The sequence below is a fragment of the Lampetra fluviatilis genome, chromosome 54 (assembly GCF_964198595.1).
Source record: "Lampetra fluviatilis chromosome 54, kcLamFluv1.1, whole genome shotgun sequence".
NCBI classification, from domain to species: domain Eukaryota; kingdom Metazoa; phylum Chordata; class Hyperoartia; order Petromyzontiformes; family Petromyzontidae; genus Lampetra; species Lampetra fluviatilis.
Genome location: NC_136328.1, coordinates 6,263,468 through 6,280,300, shown reverse-complemented (window position 1 = coordinate 6,280,300; position 16,833 = coordinate 6,263,468). Strand labels below are relative to the sequence as shown.

The window sequence follows — 16,833 nt, the reverse complement described above, 5'->3', positions numbered from 1 at the left end:
CCTACCTGTAAAAATTCGCTCAATACTGGGCGAGAGTGTGACCTTTTACTTTTAGTGTCTTGTTCTCAAAATTACTGTAACTTGCATAGAGGTGGGGCGTGGGGGTATCTTTTAAGGACCCGACCTCACCTTGACTTTGTCGTGGAGTTTAACAAGTTGAGCGTTGCCCTCCAGCACCCTGTTCAAGACCCCCTCCTTCTCCAACTGCAGGGTTTCAGCCTAGACAAAACACAGAGGCACATTTTTTTTATCAGTCAAATCAAATGCCCTGGACGGGTCGGAGTATCGCGAAAAAGCTGGCACTGCCACAGCCGCTCTGTGTTTGTCTCCGCAGCGCCCATGTTTGCACAGCGGTACCAGGTACTCATTTTAGGCTGAGTCGACCGTGAAGTGGGACAGACGAGGTTAAAATTCCAATTTCCGCGACTGACAACGTGCATCGTGGCCATAAATTGAAAACAAAAACTCAATACTTTTGTCAAAAACACGGGCCTATAAATATTACATAACAGGCGACGTTTCGGGCAAGGGCCCTTCTTTATAAAAGACATTTTTTATTTTTAGCGTAGTGTTATTGACGAATGCATTGAGTTTTGGTTGTTTGTGCGTGTGCACCGTTGCCAACGCAGTATCACCAGGTTTACTTTTTGTTATAATCCACACGACTGCAAAAAGCACACTGCAGGTCACAACACTTTGTGTTGTTTCTCACACTGCTCGGCTTTGGAATTGCCCCCCCCCCAACCATCGTCTATTTTTACATGTTCTTACAATCTTGCTCATTTTTTATAAATGTATTTAACTCTTATCCACACATTTAATAGTGGTGTGTGTTGCTGCCCGCTTTTGGGCTTTCGGCTCAGTACTCAGATTAATCATGACAATAAAAAAATAACTGAAGCTCGGCTGTCAGGATCACAGTGGAGTACACTCATTCACTCAATAACCAACACTCCCTTGTACACATATCTACATGCACAGCGCCGAAAGGGACACTCAAGAGTATATTAGATATCACCCAAGAAATTAGAGCTCATCACAGCCGTCCTCTAAATGGCAGATTACTCATTATCGCACGCGGGCAGGCTAGCCGATAGGCCAGTAATTGTTGCTGGCTCTTCGTGAGCTAATCACGGTAGCCAAGCAACGGGAGCATGAATTGTGGCGCCAATTCAACCCCACCTGCTCTGTGCGCCAGCGGCAGCAGCAGTGCCCAGTACCCGCGGGGATAAACATGCCCTGCGACGCACGCACGCACACACAGAAGATCCCCGCACAGCCTGAACAGACTGTTGGGCAAGTGCTGCTGTTAGCGAGCACCTATGAAGGCCGGCACGGCACACGAGGGGGCGGGTGGTCAGCATCACGCCCGGCTGCCTTTGTCTCCCCAGTGGCGATGTTTGCACACCGCACCAGGTACTCATTTAAAACCGAGTCAGCGTAGGGGAGGCCCATGACCTATTCAGATAATAGTCACTGGTGTTGGGCGTGAGCGGGAATCGAACTCGGGTGGCTGGGTTTGTAACGCAGCGCGCGAACCGCTACACTACCGCTCCCCACACATACATACATACACATACATACACATGCATACACACACATGCATATACATGCATACATGCACACAAGTGCACGGATACTTCCCAGTCTTCAAAAATCTAATTTGCCGAATAAATTGTATCAAAGCTGTTCGAGGCTGTTAATAATTTTCTGCAGAGCCTTATATGTAATATAAGTGTAAATTAAGAATGGTATGAAATTCAATGAGATACATCTAAAAGGCCATTCCCAGATTTGCCATTACATTATTACTTTGACCTCACCCGCCCCACCTACTTTTGTAGCATCGATTTGTATTGACAATCCCAATTCGAACTGATTTCATTGCCGAGGGAATTTAATGAGTGGTCTGACAGGCGCAGAGATCAATCGTTTTAACGGCGAGCGTACAATGACATCTCGCCGCGTTGCCAGCGACAAGGAACTCCAGCCAAGTGTACGCGCCCGCTTTGTTGTTATTTCTTGTGCCTGCGCCTGAACAATGCTGGCACACACCATGGCAAACACGCCGTTTTCGTAAGCGCAACAACAAGAGCAGAATTTTAATTCTGCTTGAGCAATGCGGTGTGCGTATGGCACACGCGTGCTGCTAGATTTCGGTCCCCCTCTCTCAGTTTCTCGTCCCGGTTTTTTTTCCGACACGGTGGTTTTTTTTTTCAACGTGAGAACATCCCCAACCCCATTTTGGCTTCCTGGCGCTACCCGTGGGAATGATAAAATAAGAGTTGGCTGCCAGTGCACCCAATTTTAGTTTCTCCCCGCAAGTGTGTGTTCTACACTGCTACCGCAGCGGCCTGCGATGTTGCAATGGTGACTCATTGAGGCACTCTGCTCTCTACGCGTTTCCCGAAAAGGTATGGAGTTCTGCGGACAATTATAGGGCGAAATCCCGACCTGATATGTAGACCGTTGCAATGTATGACATTTTGTCATTAAACAAAACAATATATTTGTACCGCTGGGTGAAACATCGCGTAATGTATTTGCAAAACACCGTGAGATGTTTGCACGTCTCAGTGTTACGTAGCTATACGTGCACACACTCTGACACAAAGATCCCCCCGTGTGGCATTTAACAGACCGTTGGTGCAAGTGCTGTTAGTGAGCACCTAGGAAGGGTGGCAATGGCACACGTGGGGGGTTGGGATGCCAGCACCACACCCGGTCGCTTTTGTCTCCCCAGTGCTGATGTTTATAAACAGCACCAGGAATTAATTTAAGGCCGAGTGTACCTAGCGGAGGCCCAGGACCGGTTCAAACATTCGCCGTTATTATTGGTCAAAAGCAGGAACCCATTTGGTTCACCGGGTTCGTAGCACAGTATGCTAGCCACTACACAACAGCTCCCCACTCTCACACACAAAGATCCCTCCTATAACCTAAACAGACTTTTGAGGCAAGTGTTGTTTGGGCACCTATGAAGGCCTGCACGGTACACAAGGGGGTGGGTGGCCAGCACCATGCCCAACGACTTTTGTCTACCCAGTGGCAATCTTTAAACGCTGCACCAGGTACTCATTTGAGGCTGAGTCGATCTAGGGGAGGCCCAGGACCGGTTTAGATAATCATAGTGTTGGGTTCGCCGGGTTCGTAGCGCGGCGTGCTAATCGCTACATCACCGCTCCCCCACTTTCACACATATAAAGACAAAGATCCCCGTAAAGGCTAAACAGACTGTTGGGGCAAGTGCTGCACCTATGAAGACTACACAAACACACACAGAGTGAATGGCAAACACTATACATTCACACCCCAGGGCATTCTACAATGTGGAGCTCCCTATGGGCACCTCGATTCCTCGCACTGAATTTGAAAGCACATGCATACAAATGGAAACATTTCAGAAAACACCCTGGAGTGTTTCATTATGCCTCTGGTACCTTTTCCCTAATGTTTTTTTTCTTAAAGAATGGCCCACAGTTCCGGCCAGGAACTCACTCCTGTTCTGCAGCATACTACATGTACAATCCCAACATGGCGACGGCTACAATCTATAGCCTTTAACCCATTCTTAAAATGCAATCTTATTTGGCTTTCAAGAGCGAGGAATTCAATCAAAGTAAAGTGCTGCTCCTTTGAGCCCTTTAACTCTCACTTTTCAAACAAGCATATCTCTGCGAAGACATATTTTCAAAACTTACTAAACTGTATCTACTACAAAGCACATCTTCACTCGCCTTCCGCAAATGTTTGTTGTTTTTTTATTGCCCACAATGATAGTCAGAAGGGTTGCTTTTGAACAAATTGACAATGGGGAGAGACATTCAGCCTTTTCAAAGCTCATCAATATTCTTGGAGTTTGCTGTACGTTGCATGCCTGTTTTTTTTATGAAACATTTACACCATGTGCAAGCCCAAAACTAATTTTCAGAACTTCACAGCCACACGAGCACTCGACGTTTTACGATTTTCTGCAAAGGATCAAAACGGGCCAAGAAATGCGTTCGGAAATTCAAACGCTTTACCCCTTCGCCAAACTGAGACAACCGTGATAATTTACTATGTAACACAATTTTTGTTCCTGGGTAGTAAGTGTTATTTCGTAATTGCTTATGCCTAAAAAGTATAGAAAATGGCTATTATTCCCCACAAACTCTGCTTTTGTGACCAGGACAGTGATATTTTTTAATTTACCTATTTTCAATGAGAAAAAGGGGGGGGGGGGGGGAAATTTGCGTCTTTTCGTTCACATAAAGTCAGAAAAATATATATGAATAAAAATTAACCTGTATTTACACTAAAATAATACGAAAATGACTACAAAAATGTTTGAAGTGAATAGTTGTTCGAGATTTACGATTATTCTGTAAATCACTTTCACGAATCAGCCCCCAAATGTAGTCTCCCATCATGTTCTCGTTATACTGTCCTTGATTGCGGCGTTCAAAGTCCAATATATCCTGGTGGAAGCGCTCGCCTTGCTCCTCCGAGTACGCTCCCATGTTCTCCTTGAATTTATCAAGATGAGCATCAAGGATATGGACTTTGAGGGACATCCTACAGCCCATTGTGCCGTAGTTCTTCACCAGTCTCAACCTGCTCCACATAGTTTTCGACCTTGTGATTGCCCAGGAAGCCACGAACCACTGCGGCAAAGCTGTCCCAAGCCACTTTCTCCTTACTAGTGAGCTTCTTGGGGTATTAATTGCACTCCAGGATCTTCTTTATCTGCGGTCTGACGAAGACACCGGCTTTGACCTTTGCCTCAGACAGCTTAGGGAATAAGTCTTGAAGGTACTTGAATGCTGCCGACTCCTTATCTACAGCTCTGACAAATTGTTAATAAGGCCCAATTTGATGTGCAGCGGTGGCATCAGCACCTTGCGGGGTCCACCAGTGGCTCCCACTTGACGTTGTTCCTCCCAACAGAGAATTCGGTCCACTGTGGCCAGTCCCGCCTGTGGCAGTGCGTCTTGATGTCCCTGCTGTCCCAAAGGCAAAGATAGCAGGGAAACTTGGTAAAACCGCCTTGGAGACCCATCAGGAATGCCACAATTTTGAAGTCTCCGATGACCTCCCAGCCGTACTCATCATACGTCAAGGCGTCCAGCAAAATCTTGATGCTGTTGTAATCCTCTTTGAGGTGCACCGAGTGAGCCGGGGAAGAGATGGATACTTGTTACCATTATGGAGCAGCACGGCTTTGAGGCTCCTGGATGAGCTGTCAATGAAGAGGCGTCACTCGTTCTGGTTACAGGTGATTCCAATTGCCTTGAACAGACTGGTCACATTGTGGCAGAAGTAGAGCCCATCTTGACGGGTGAAGAAGCTGTAAAAAGGTTGGTGACACTTCCTCTGATCTGCGACTTGCACACTTTCATCCAACAAGCTCCACTGCTTGAGTCTAGACATCAAAAGCTCGGCATTGGACTTGGTGAGACCAAGATCTCTGATCAAGTCCTTGAGGTCTTTTTGGTTGGGGTAGTATGGGTTTCTCTCCTCAGCTCCACATCTGAAATTGTCATCTGGATCTATGTATTCCTCGCTCTCTGACTTGCTGCTCTCTTCTAAAGACTGCTGCTCTCTCTCCGGAGGAGTGGGTACGGGGAGCTCATGGCAGTGTGGCACCGGGGCGATTGATAAAGGAAGGTCCGGATACTTGATAACAGGTGCATTCTTGCCAGTCCGACGTTTGGAAGGGTCCACTATGCAGAAGTAGCAGTTGCTTGAGTGGTCAGTGGGTTCCTGCCAAATTCCTGGGATAGCGAACTTCACTTTCCCCTCTGTACCATCCTACAAAAATACATTTATTTCACCCATGACTAATGTGTAAGAGATTCTCGCAACATTTTTCAATAACATTGAAAATAAAAAACTTTTACAATAAAAAAATTTGTAACTAATTTTATAACAATTGTCCATCATACCTTCCAGAGTTTTTTTTGCATTGCTCGCAGGTGAAATGAGGTGCCCAGAGTTTGTCTTGATCCCCGACAGGCATGCCGAAATATGCCTTGTAGGCCTCACACATCTTAGCAGATGCTTCCACAGAGTACTTTTTCGCTCTTGTCTTGATAAATTGGATGCAGACATAGCAAAATGCGTCTGCCGGATACTTGCAGCCTCTTGATGCCCTCTCAGGAAAATGCAGATATGTATCCACTTGGGCAGCTGAAACTAAACTTAACTGGTGGGCTTAAGGCCCTTGTATTTATACTACTATTTATATTACTGGAAAGTTCTAGAATGTTATAGAAGTTACTCCAAGTTTACTCAGCACTGAATCTATCTGGAATGTCCTGGAAAATAGGTAAATTTCAAAATATCACTGTCCTGGTCACAAAAGCAAAGTTTGTGGGGAATAATAGCCATTTTCTGTACTTTTGAGGCATAAGCAATTAGGAAATAACACTTACTACCCAGGAACAAAATAAAATAAAAAATGTGTTACACAGTGTAATGAATATGCTGTTAGACAACGTGTAGCATGGTTAATCAAATCTGGGGATGCGTTCATACACTGCACCGTGACAAATGAATGGAAAACGTAAAGACGTCTTAAGTTGAACCGTGACACTGCATCAACTTCATTGCTAAAGACGACTAGAGAAAACTACGTGGCGGCAATGTCCAATCCCAGCAGGATAAACCCCTCATTCGCTGAGCAATTCTATCCTGCGAGTATTCCCTGTGCCTAGGCGGCCATGCAGAAAAGAACAAAAAAAGGTTTAAAAAAACACACACACACACTTTAAAGTGGGTGCAAAAGTGGGTGGCTCGTATAAAGAAAAGTAAACATCGAAAAGAAGCCACCCATTTTTATTGACCACATAAAAATAGCTTATTTCCGATGTGAAAATTATTTCTTTTCTATTTTTGAGTGAAAATAAAAGTGTGTGGGATTGAAAATCTAGTTTTTAAATCCTTTATATTAAGTTCACTTGCTTGCTTGCTTAGGACCGTGCAAATCTTTCGGTCGTTTTTTAACCCACTTCCCGTGATCCAATCGAGCTGACATTTTCCACACAGACTCGTTGTGCGTGACAATTAATGTTCGTGAAATTTTTTTTCCAAAATTTTACACTTTTTAGGACAAAAATATTATATTTAATTACCAATTGCTTAATGCTGCCATGCAATCATCTGACCCATAGGTGGCAGCCATCTCAAGCCAGAGGACGAGAGGACTCTAGCCGCCACGCATATAAAGGATTTATAGTGAAAAACTTAGTTTTTACGGGTTATACTTGTTTACCTAATTACTTTGTGTACTTGTTGCTCTCGCGCTTAGGAAGAGGGACGCCACAGTGGCCGCTCCGGCGCCATGACGAGCGGCGATGTAAGCACTCTTTTCATTGGTCATAGGCTGGCCAGCAAAAGTCGCTCTGATTGGACCAGACGTTTGCATCGTAAGTGGGAGCAAACATTCATGATTCCAAAAAGGCGGGGGGTAAAATATACGACTGTTATTTTTTTTTATGTAGTTAAAAACAAGAATAGGACCAGTTACGTACTATTAAAATTCCTTCCCTTTGTTAATGCTACCCCCTATCCCCTCCCTTTGATGCTGCTAATCCTGCATAATGCACGGGCATAATATGACTTTGAAACCCCCCGCCCACCTCCTACGCATTTCCCATAAATATGCTAAATTCTTCTTAATATGCAAATTATTTTTTCAAGGCGCTCTTCTTCCCCCCTCCAACTCAGCTTAAATATACGCTCCAAGCTTGGTGGTGTTTCATTCTTCACCTGAGGACGGCTGCTTGCGTTGTAGCCGAAACGTCGTGAGAATTATTTCAGTATGTTTTATTTATATTATTTTATTATTTCCCTTCTACGTGACTTTACCAAAAGAACCAAGAAGATGAATCCCTGCAGTCACGAAAGCTTTAAATCGAAAAGAATCGGACCACCATGGGCGGGACCTGGACCGGTTTTTAAATGAAATCTTGAATTATCACGCAAGGCGAGTCTGCGGAGAATTTTTCAGCTCATTATGCTTCGAAGATCTGAAGAAATTAAGCGTCAAAGATTCCAAAGAATACAAACACAACATGGTAAGTTCAGTAAAAGTATGTAAAAAGGGTCAAGTGAGTCTGGCATGCATGATTTACTTGCCCACAGGCACAAGAGAAGCCATCGCAAGCTGTGGCACAAAAACTTAATTTGACTTACCTGACGCCAAAGGACATCCCAACTGCAGCAGAAAGATTTGATTTTTTTGGCCGATCATGTCATCAGAACTATGCACAAGCTGGGCTGAGAGTTTAGTTAATAATTCCGCCACGTAACATACGGGAGCGGGTAAAATGGCAGCCCCATTCCAAAGCAGTATGTAAGATTTATTGTTATTATTTCCTCTGGTGTTTTAAATAAGTAACGGTGGTTTTATGGACACGAATTAAATATTCAAAAGTACTATTTTACACTCGGGATAATATGAAAGTGATACCGAATTAGAGTGATTAAAAGAAGATGTAGGGCCAAATAAAAGACTGCTCTGATCACTTAGATTTGCAAATAGGCTTTCCGACAAAAGTTTGATCCGTTCTTAAAGAAAAGAAAATACATAAAAACAACTGTCAAGTGCACCATTAGAGCACTCTAATGACATCACTGGCATTAATACATCAATGCAATGACACGACTAGAGCATACTATGATGGCAAACTTGATTGTAACTTGAATGTATTTTTTCTCACAAACAAAAGTTTAAAATCCGTGTCAAACAGCAATGGATAACCGAGTTACATTTCAATAAGAAATTTGATATTTGTTCTCTGTGGAGTGGATTCAACTGGGTCGCAGACATACTTCTTGGAGGCAACACATATTTATTTACACCAACACATTAACACAAAGGGGTTCCTGCCCGTTCACCAGATAACCTATGGTGGTGGTGGACCACCAGGCTAACTACACTAGTTCCTGGGAGTAGCTACAACGGACAGGACCCTGACTTGGGTCCTCGTCCACGTGTTGATGACTTCTTCTCTTGGACGTAAATCGTAGATCTTCGGATGATGACAATAACGCAGAGCCCCGGTCCCTGTGGGGACCCGGTTTATATGCTCCCGGGTCGTGGCTGGCCCCGCCCTTGGCCACGCCCACCTTCGAGAAACCTCTTGTCGTTTCTCGACCCTTCCCGTAGGATCTCTCCCGCGATACGTGACCACCCCCTAGCCCCCGCCTGGGGCCCCTGTGTAGATCTTACCCGTCACGTGCCTGCCAGGGTCAACCAGAGTGCCATGGCCTAGGGTAACCTCATCCCATGGCTGACACTCTCACACTCCCTCTTGTAGGAGTCGGCACTGCACGCCACGCGTGGTGCCACTGAGCGCTATCCCAGCACTCAGAGCCCCCTCTAGGGCTGGTACTACACCCACCTACGGGGTGTCCGCGATGACGGTGCATCGCACGCCGTGCCTTGCCAGAGCCGGCATGAATCAGCGGCATTCACGATGTCGCTACATACGTGATGTGGGTACATCGCACGCCGTGGCCGTCTAGGGCCGGCACCACACAGTGACATCTGAGATGTCACTACATCTGAGATGTCACTACATCTGTATTGCATGTTCCCTTAAGATTATTCAGGTAAGATGTATCACTATATTTTAAACACTTTGCATGAAAGAGATGTAACAAAGAGGAAATAGAACTCCACCCATTTTTGATTAAGATTTGTTTGTAATGTTTCAATATTGCTGTTTTGTTTAATAACTATAGTTATGGCATCAATTAGGGGATAGATGAACTGCGAGACAGAGAGAGTAACATAAGGCAGAATCGTTCATGATCAAAGATGATTTCTGATGGTCGAGACGAATATAGATTTGGCAGCCATAGAAGGGAAACAGAACAAGGATCTTGGCCAGCGCGGAGATGGAGCGATGAAATCAGATGGTGCGCAGGCACTGGATAGACTGTTACATGACGGGACCGTGAGAGATTGTGACGGATTGTGAAGGCATTCATCCAGCAGCAGATAGATCATGACACGATGCTGATCATGACATGAGTTCGGCATTCAGAGGTACAACTTTAGGGTGGAATCAACTTCAAGGATCTGGCTAATGAATACAATTATTTCACTAGACAGCATGTCTAGTGAAATAATGAGGCCAGATATACTGTTTCCCGCATATAACATGGATAGTGAGGTTCATGGTCTTGGCCTGGTCACGAATGGCTGTATGTGAAAAAAAGATATTTCATTTGGTACTGCAATTAATTGAGCAAAATTCTAGATCTGAGAAATATAATATTGGTGTGACTATATTCTTGGTTCTTTCGGTAAAGTCACGTAGAAGGGACTGTTACAAACATTGCTATGTCATGCAGATGGGGTGAGAGAGTGCTGCCCTCCACCGTGGGGAGGGGAGGGTGGGGAGGGTGGGGCTGGGTGGGGGGTGGGAGGGGTGGGGCTGGGTGGGGAGGGGCTGGTCACCCCGTGGTGCCCTTATAAAACTCAACGTTTAACCTATTCAGGCCGGATTGTGCCCGCCCTCACAGTCGGGCATATTTGCGGAATACACCACGCCGCCGTTGACCCTGGCCATTGACCGAGCAACCCAACGTTCCTACCAGCTCCCTCCGCAGGAATATGTTATCACAACTGCATATGAAATCGCGGAAGAAACTAAACAAAATCTAAGTGCAATTATTTAACTGAATGTCCACTAAATCTTGATTTGAAGCTTTCGTGACTGCAGAAATCCATACTCTTTGGTTCTTTCGGTAAAGTCACGTAGGTATAAAATAAAATAAATCACGACGTTTCGGGCGCAACACAAGCATCCATCATCAGGTGGGAAAGCATGGTCTGCTGCTGAGGCAGACTGTTTCAAAAGGTTTGAAATGTGTGTAGCTCAGGGGTTATAAAGAAGTGGCCGGAGCTAGTGATGTTAATGTGAGAAATTGGCATGTAACTGTAAGAAGAGCGGCCTCCTAAACGAGGGCACGCAAGTGGCTATGTTAATGTGAGAGATTAGCATGATGTTCATGTGAGAAATTAGCATGTAAAAGTAAGCTAGGAGAGCAACCTCTTAGACGAGGGCACGGAAGTGGCTATGCTAATGTGAGGGATTAGCATGATGTTAAAGGGAGAAATTAGAGGGCACGGAAGTGGCTATGTTAATGTGAGAGATTAGCATGATGTTCATGTGAGAAATTAGCATGTAAAAGTAAGCTAGGAGAGCAACCTCTTAGACGAGGGCACGGAAGTGGCTATGCTAATGTGAGAGATTAGCATGATGTTAAAGGGAGAATTTAGAGGGCACGGAAGTGGCTATGTTAATGTGAGAGATTAGCATGATGTTCATGTGAGAAATTAGCATGTAAAAGTAAGCTAGGAGAGCAACCTCTTAGACGAGGGCACGGAAGTGGCTATGCTAATGTGAGGGATTAGCATGATGTTAAAGGGAGAATTTAGAGGGCACGGAAGTGGCTATGTTAATGTGAGAGATTAGCATGATGTTCATGTGAGAAATTAGCATGTAACTGTAGAAAAGGAGAAGAGCGGCCTCCTGGACGAGGGAGTGCAACCCAACGGGTGTAATCCGAAGAGCCTGTGAGTATGAGAGTGCAATCCAAAAGACATGTGAGCATGAGAGTGCAATCCAAAGGCATGAGAGTGCAATGCAACGGACATGTGAGCATGATAGCATATAGAGAGAGACAGAGAGTCGAAATAACAGTCCACTAAATGTTTAGAGGAGAAAATGTGCTGTTTACCAGAAGCTGCAGTTCGTCCCTCTCCTTGACAACTTGTTCTGCGAGACCCAGGACGTTGTTGAGATACCGGCTAGCCAGTTCCTCCTTTCCCATCGATCCCTCTAGCTTCTGCTTTAGTGTCGCCATGCTCCGCTGGTAGCGCCTGCCGTGGAGCGTGTGCAACCAAAACAAGGTCACGTGGTCGTCACGACCGCCAAACTGTATGCATATATGTTGAACTTCTTTTGCACCATACGTAGCCAAACGTGCTCATTGGAGGTGCGGGGGAATGGCAACAAATTAAACACAAAAAGCAGTCTGCTCTTACAGCATCCCACCAACGATCGTTAAGGTCTTCTCTCAAAGTAAGACGAATAAAACATTGCCATGCGGTACTCACACGCACAGTGCCTATAACCAAATTACCCACAATGTACTCAATCTCGTCAGATCTCGGAAGCTAAGCAGACTGCAGCCTGGATAGTGCTTTTGTGGGTACTGTGGGGCTACGTTGTCAGTGGAGGGCTGTGCAGACAAATCACTGCGGTACTTTTCTCCAAGCGCAAGCCACTGCGCCACCGTTCCACCAATAAACATAAATCAACTGTAAATCATTGATCCTCACCGACACGTGTGTGCATCGCGAGCGTAAACACCAATGCCAATCAATGGTTACGTCCCTTTTACCTGGTGGTTTTCTTGGCAGCTCCGAGCTCTGAATCGAGCACACTCAAGCGGGCCTCCAGGCGACACTTGTCCTGTACCGCCACGCGCTTGTCCTCCTGACACGCTGCGAGTTGCTCTCGCAACCCTTGCAGCTGAGTGCAGCTGTGATCGTGTTGCTCCTGTGCACGCCTGCGAATGAGAACGACGCACCGGGAAGCCAAGAATTGAAAATATTTGGACCGTACAAGCCGAGATTAAAACCGTTCAATCCTCGGCAACCTCTCCCCATTTAATTTATTTTCTCTTTATACGTGACTTTACCGAAAGAACCAAAGAGTAATTCCTGCAGACACGAAAGCTCCAAATTAAGTACTCTCCCCAGAGTCTGAACTATGGACTAAACCAGCAAACTTTTAACCGACAATTCAAATCAGAATTAATCAACATTTGGGAGCTATTCAATCAAATGAAACCTCTTCCGTTAATTGTGACCCTGCAAATTAACTCTGACACGACCCCAAATTGTATTCCTGACCACATTTATTAAACTAAATGGAACCTCACAATCATCCAAACTGAAACTGCAACACCAAAGGGACATTCAACCCAGAAAGCGAAGAACCCTTGTAGCGGGTAGCAATAGCTCTTGAAGATGGCACCAGATGTTGCGAAGAACTGAACCAATCGGCGTCAAGAAACAGAAACACCAAGAGCAGTCAGCAATTTTATGCAATCGAGGGGGAAAATTTGCTTTCTCAATCCCTGTAGCTCCCAGCACGTGGAGCGAAACGTCGGACATCGTGCTGAACAATACGCAGTACCAATCAAAAAACGAATCAGAGAACCATTTACAGCACAACCGTGAAAACCTATGCAGTAGACTATCTCTTGGATATACCTACCAAGGCCATGTCCCTGGGCTGTCCGAGATTGGGCCTGAAGCTTTGTTAACGAGTTGCTAAGATGTCACTGCGTCACGAAGATTTCACTGGCGCGCTTTGAAATTCGTCAGTAGGTAGCTACGACGATGGTGCCTGAAAGTGAATTTAAAGTCTCTTTGCTCATTAACGAAACCTCAATGTCACGTCGGATAGCCCAGAACACGCACAGCCTCGTCGTTCTATATAAATATAAAATAACACGAAGTTGTGTTTTCAGCTGCTCTTGCCTTTAACAAACACGCAGTCACCAATAGCCACGGGTTGGGATTATATGTAAAAAAAAAGCACCGAGCATTGAACAGAATTGATTGCAGCTCAAATGTCAGGCCAATAGAACATGGCAACGCATTGTTGCATATTGCAGCACGGAGCGACATCTCCAAAGAGTCATACGACCAAAAAAAAGAGGACTACATCTGTTCTACAGTGTACGGTAACCATTCATATTTTATAGATGGGAAAGATTACTAATAGACAAATAAGCCAAGTACATTTTCTTTTTGCTTATACACGTGGTGCTTTTACTGGCACATATCTGCCCCGATTGAGACTTGATCTGTTCGTCACATGTAGGAAAATCATTTATTATTTGTAAAGGTGGGAACCAATAAATAAATATCTCCATTATTTCCTTTGCTCAAATAACGAAAAAACCGACCTCTTGATTGCGGAAAGAGCTGAACTACTCACTCTTTGTACCAATTAAGGACATTCTAGAATCTGCAACTAATAAAAAAAACCCATGACAACCAGCACCTCTGCAAGTCTGAAATAGCCGCCAGGTGTTCCTCCCGCCCAACTTTGACTTCCTCCGCTTCCTGCAGTTGTCGCTGGCGCTCCTGCAATGACCCCAGGGCCACTCGCGCGTCTGTCAGCTGGTCCAGCGCCTCTCGCTTTTGCGCCTCCATCCTCTCCAACCGCTTCATCAACTTTGACACTTTGGGCAACCGACAAGGAAGGCGTTAAGGTATTAATGTTTACCGAGTACCAGCTGTCATCTAGCGCTCTGCATATTAACGCGGCGGTACGTTGCGCCACAACAACAGCCAGTGTTTGCGAGCGTGTGTGTGAGGATTTGGCTGAGAGCACAATGTTTTTGCAGCCAATGATATCTACAGAAGAGGGGCGGGGAGCAAAATCAAGAACAAACATCGTAATGCAATCGTGTTTATTTTTGTACAAAGGACACACGGGTAAAGGTTGTGCAGTCAGTTAGAATGATAGGGAGGCAGATTAAGGAGCATCCATCTCCAGTCAAATGCATGGCAATCAGCAGCTAAAAACTTAATGGCCATGTAATAATTATCCAATAAAAATTCATTCTTACGCTTGCAATGCGCACATCGAATAATGCGTCTAATATTCGATTATTTTCTATTTGTATAGCGTGCGTTTTTTTTTAACACCCCCACATTCTATAGAATCACACCATTAAAGATTCTATGCATGCGCCACGAGTGATGTGATTCGTGACCCTGCATTGTGACAATTCACGTAATTGTGGTGGGGGTGCATCGTTGCATCCCTTCCGCCCACCTTCCTGCTTATGTGCGCCCTGCGAGTCTTTGAGCTTGGCTTTTTGCAGATCGAGCTGCTGCAGAAGGACCTGGTTTTCTTCCAGCACAAGCCTGCCTTGCTCCTGCACAAGCTTCCTAAATGCAGAAACAAGCGCTGGTTGTTAGTGCCCAATTAACGTGGCCTATGTTGTGCATTTACGGTCACCACCATTTCCCCCACTATACCCCCCCCCATCCCTCCCTTCCTCCCCGCATCAGACTTGGATCTCCTCGCTCTACGCATATCCAGACTGAGCCAGTGAGTGGGTGAGATTTGCAGAATTTGTTTGGATTTCTGTGCGCTCAATTGAACGTTGCGAATGAACGCTCAGCCCCAACTTACATGTCTTTTTGTCCTGTCTTGAGTGTCTTCGTGTGTTGTTTCAAACTTGGACATTATGACATACGCAAGATATATGCAAGACATTGCCATTTAGAACAATACATGGTGCATTAATTGAAGCTCCTTTTGATGGGCCGCTTGTGAAAATTCTATTTCCACACAAAGAAAATAGCCAGCCACTATATAGCAAAAATAAATACAACTGTTTGACATACCCATGATAGATGTTTACCGTGGAGAAAAGATCATAAAAATGCTTGAAATGATCTAAACAAAAATATCTATACGGAGAAAGGAAAATGTCAAAATTCAGCATGTATACTACAGTTTTGGTGAATAGTCAATATTGTGTGCAAACAGACAACAAAAGAGTTAGATACATGAACAGCACAAAAGATCTGCAAATTGCAGCAGAGTGTGCATCTGCAGCATTTGGTCAGGGGCACATGCGGAAATTAAAACAAACCGCTGAGCATCCAACAAAAGGATTTTGGTGTGGGAATGCTCGGAGCGAGGAGACCACGTGTGATACGAGTGGACTGCGGTGGCAGTAAATGCAATTCGTTGCATTCAAACAAACACAATCACGGGCCAAGTGAAATGATGTGCACAATATATGCAGTGACACAAAAGCTAACAAACATCAAAATCGAGGTGATAAAAAAACACACGCCACCGTTGGAGGGAAATTACAATTCCACAAAAGCCTTGATATATTCCGATGCACCACTGGTAAAAAAACTGTGCAAATCCTGCTATCTCAAAGCTAATCCCAAGCAAACATCCAATTTACAAGCAATTCTGCCTCCAAAGAAAATAGAAAACTTCAAGGTTTGCCGTGGGATATTGCTCATTGTCTGAGTGGGGGTAGAAAAGCAATAGAGCCGAACAGCCCAAAAGCAATGGATGTTGTACATTGTTGCGGCATCAACTCTTTGTGAACGCTGAGAGCCTCTGGCAGGCATATGTAGTTAATTTTAAGCGTGAGACACAGTGATTTTATATATTTTCAATAGGGATGTGACGCAGAAGAAAAAAAAATGCCGAGTAAAAGAGTATCTTTTGGAACGTACAGGAGGCTCACAGAAAGAGTTACGAGTGTTAACAGTCGATGACACAATGCCCCAGTTTGAAAGGCAAATGCATAATTCTGAGTAGCAGTGCACATGTCTGCTATTCCATTAAAACAAGATGCATGAGAAATAATAAAAACTAACAGCTGCTGCTACTGTTTGCATTATTTGTAAATTGCGCACAGCTTACAAAATTCTAGATTTGAAGCTTTCGTGACTGCAAGGAATCATCTTCTTAGGTTTTTTCGGTAAAGTCACGTAGAAAGTAAAATAAAATAAAAACAAAAATCACGACGTTTCGGAGGCAACACAAGTCTCCGTCATCAGGTGGGACCGTCACAGCCAGATTAGCTGTATCAATAGCTAATCTGGCTGTGACGGTCCCACCTGATGACGGAGACTTGTGTTGCCTCCGAAACGTCGTGATTTTTGTTTTTATTTTATTTTACTTTCTACGTGACTTTACCGAAAAAACCTAAGAAGAAGCTTACAAAATGTCACACTGATAAATAATTTTGTGGATTGCTAGAAAAGTG

General features: G+C 44.7%; 1 protein-coding gene across 1 annotated transcript in view; it reads right to left on the bottom strand.

The window, feature by feature from the left end:
• The window catches only part of LOC144949526 (centrosomal protein of 89 kDa-like), a 92,348-nt gene that overhangs the window by 23,447 nt on the left and 52,068 nt on the right, over positions 1-16,833 (bottom strand). The window contains exons 15-19 of the mRNA XM_078879452.1: positions 14,862-14,977; positions 14,082-14,262; positions 12,406-12,573; positions 11,740-11,881; positions 130-219 (exon numbers count right to left, since the gene is read on the bottom strand). Of these exons, the coding sequence (XP_078735578.1) occupies positions 130-219; positions 11,740-11,881; positions 12,406-12,573; positions 14,082-14,262; positions 14,862-14,977 (697 nt within the window). The remainder of the gene's footprint in view (positions 1-129; positions 220-11,739; positions 11,882-12,405; positions 12,574-14,081; positions 14,263-14,861; positions 14,978-16,833) is intronic.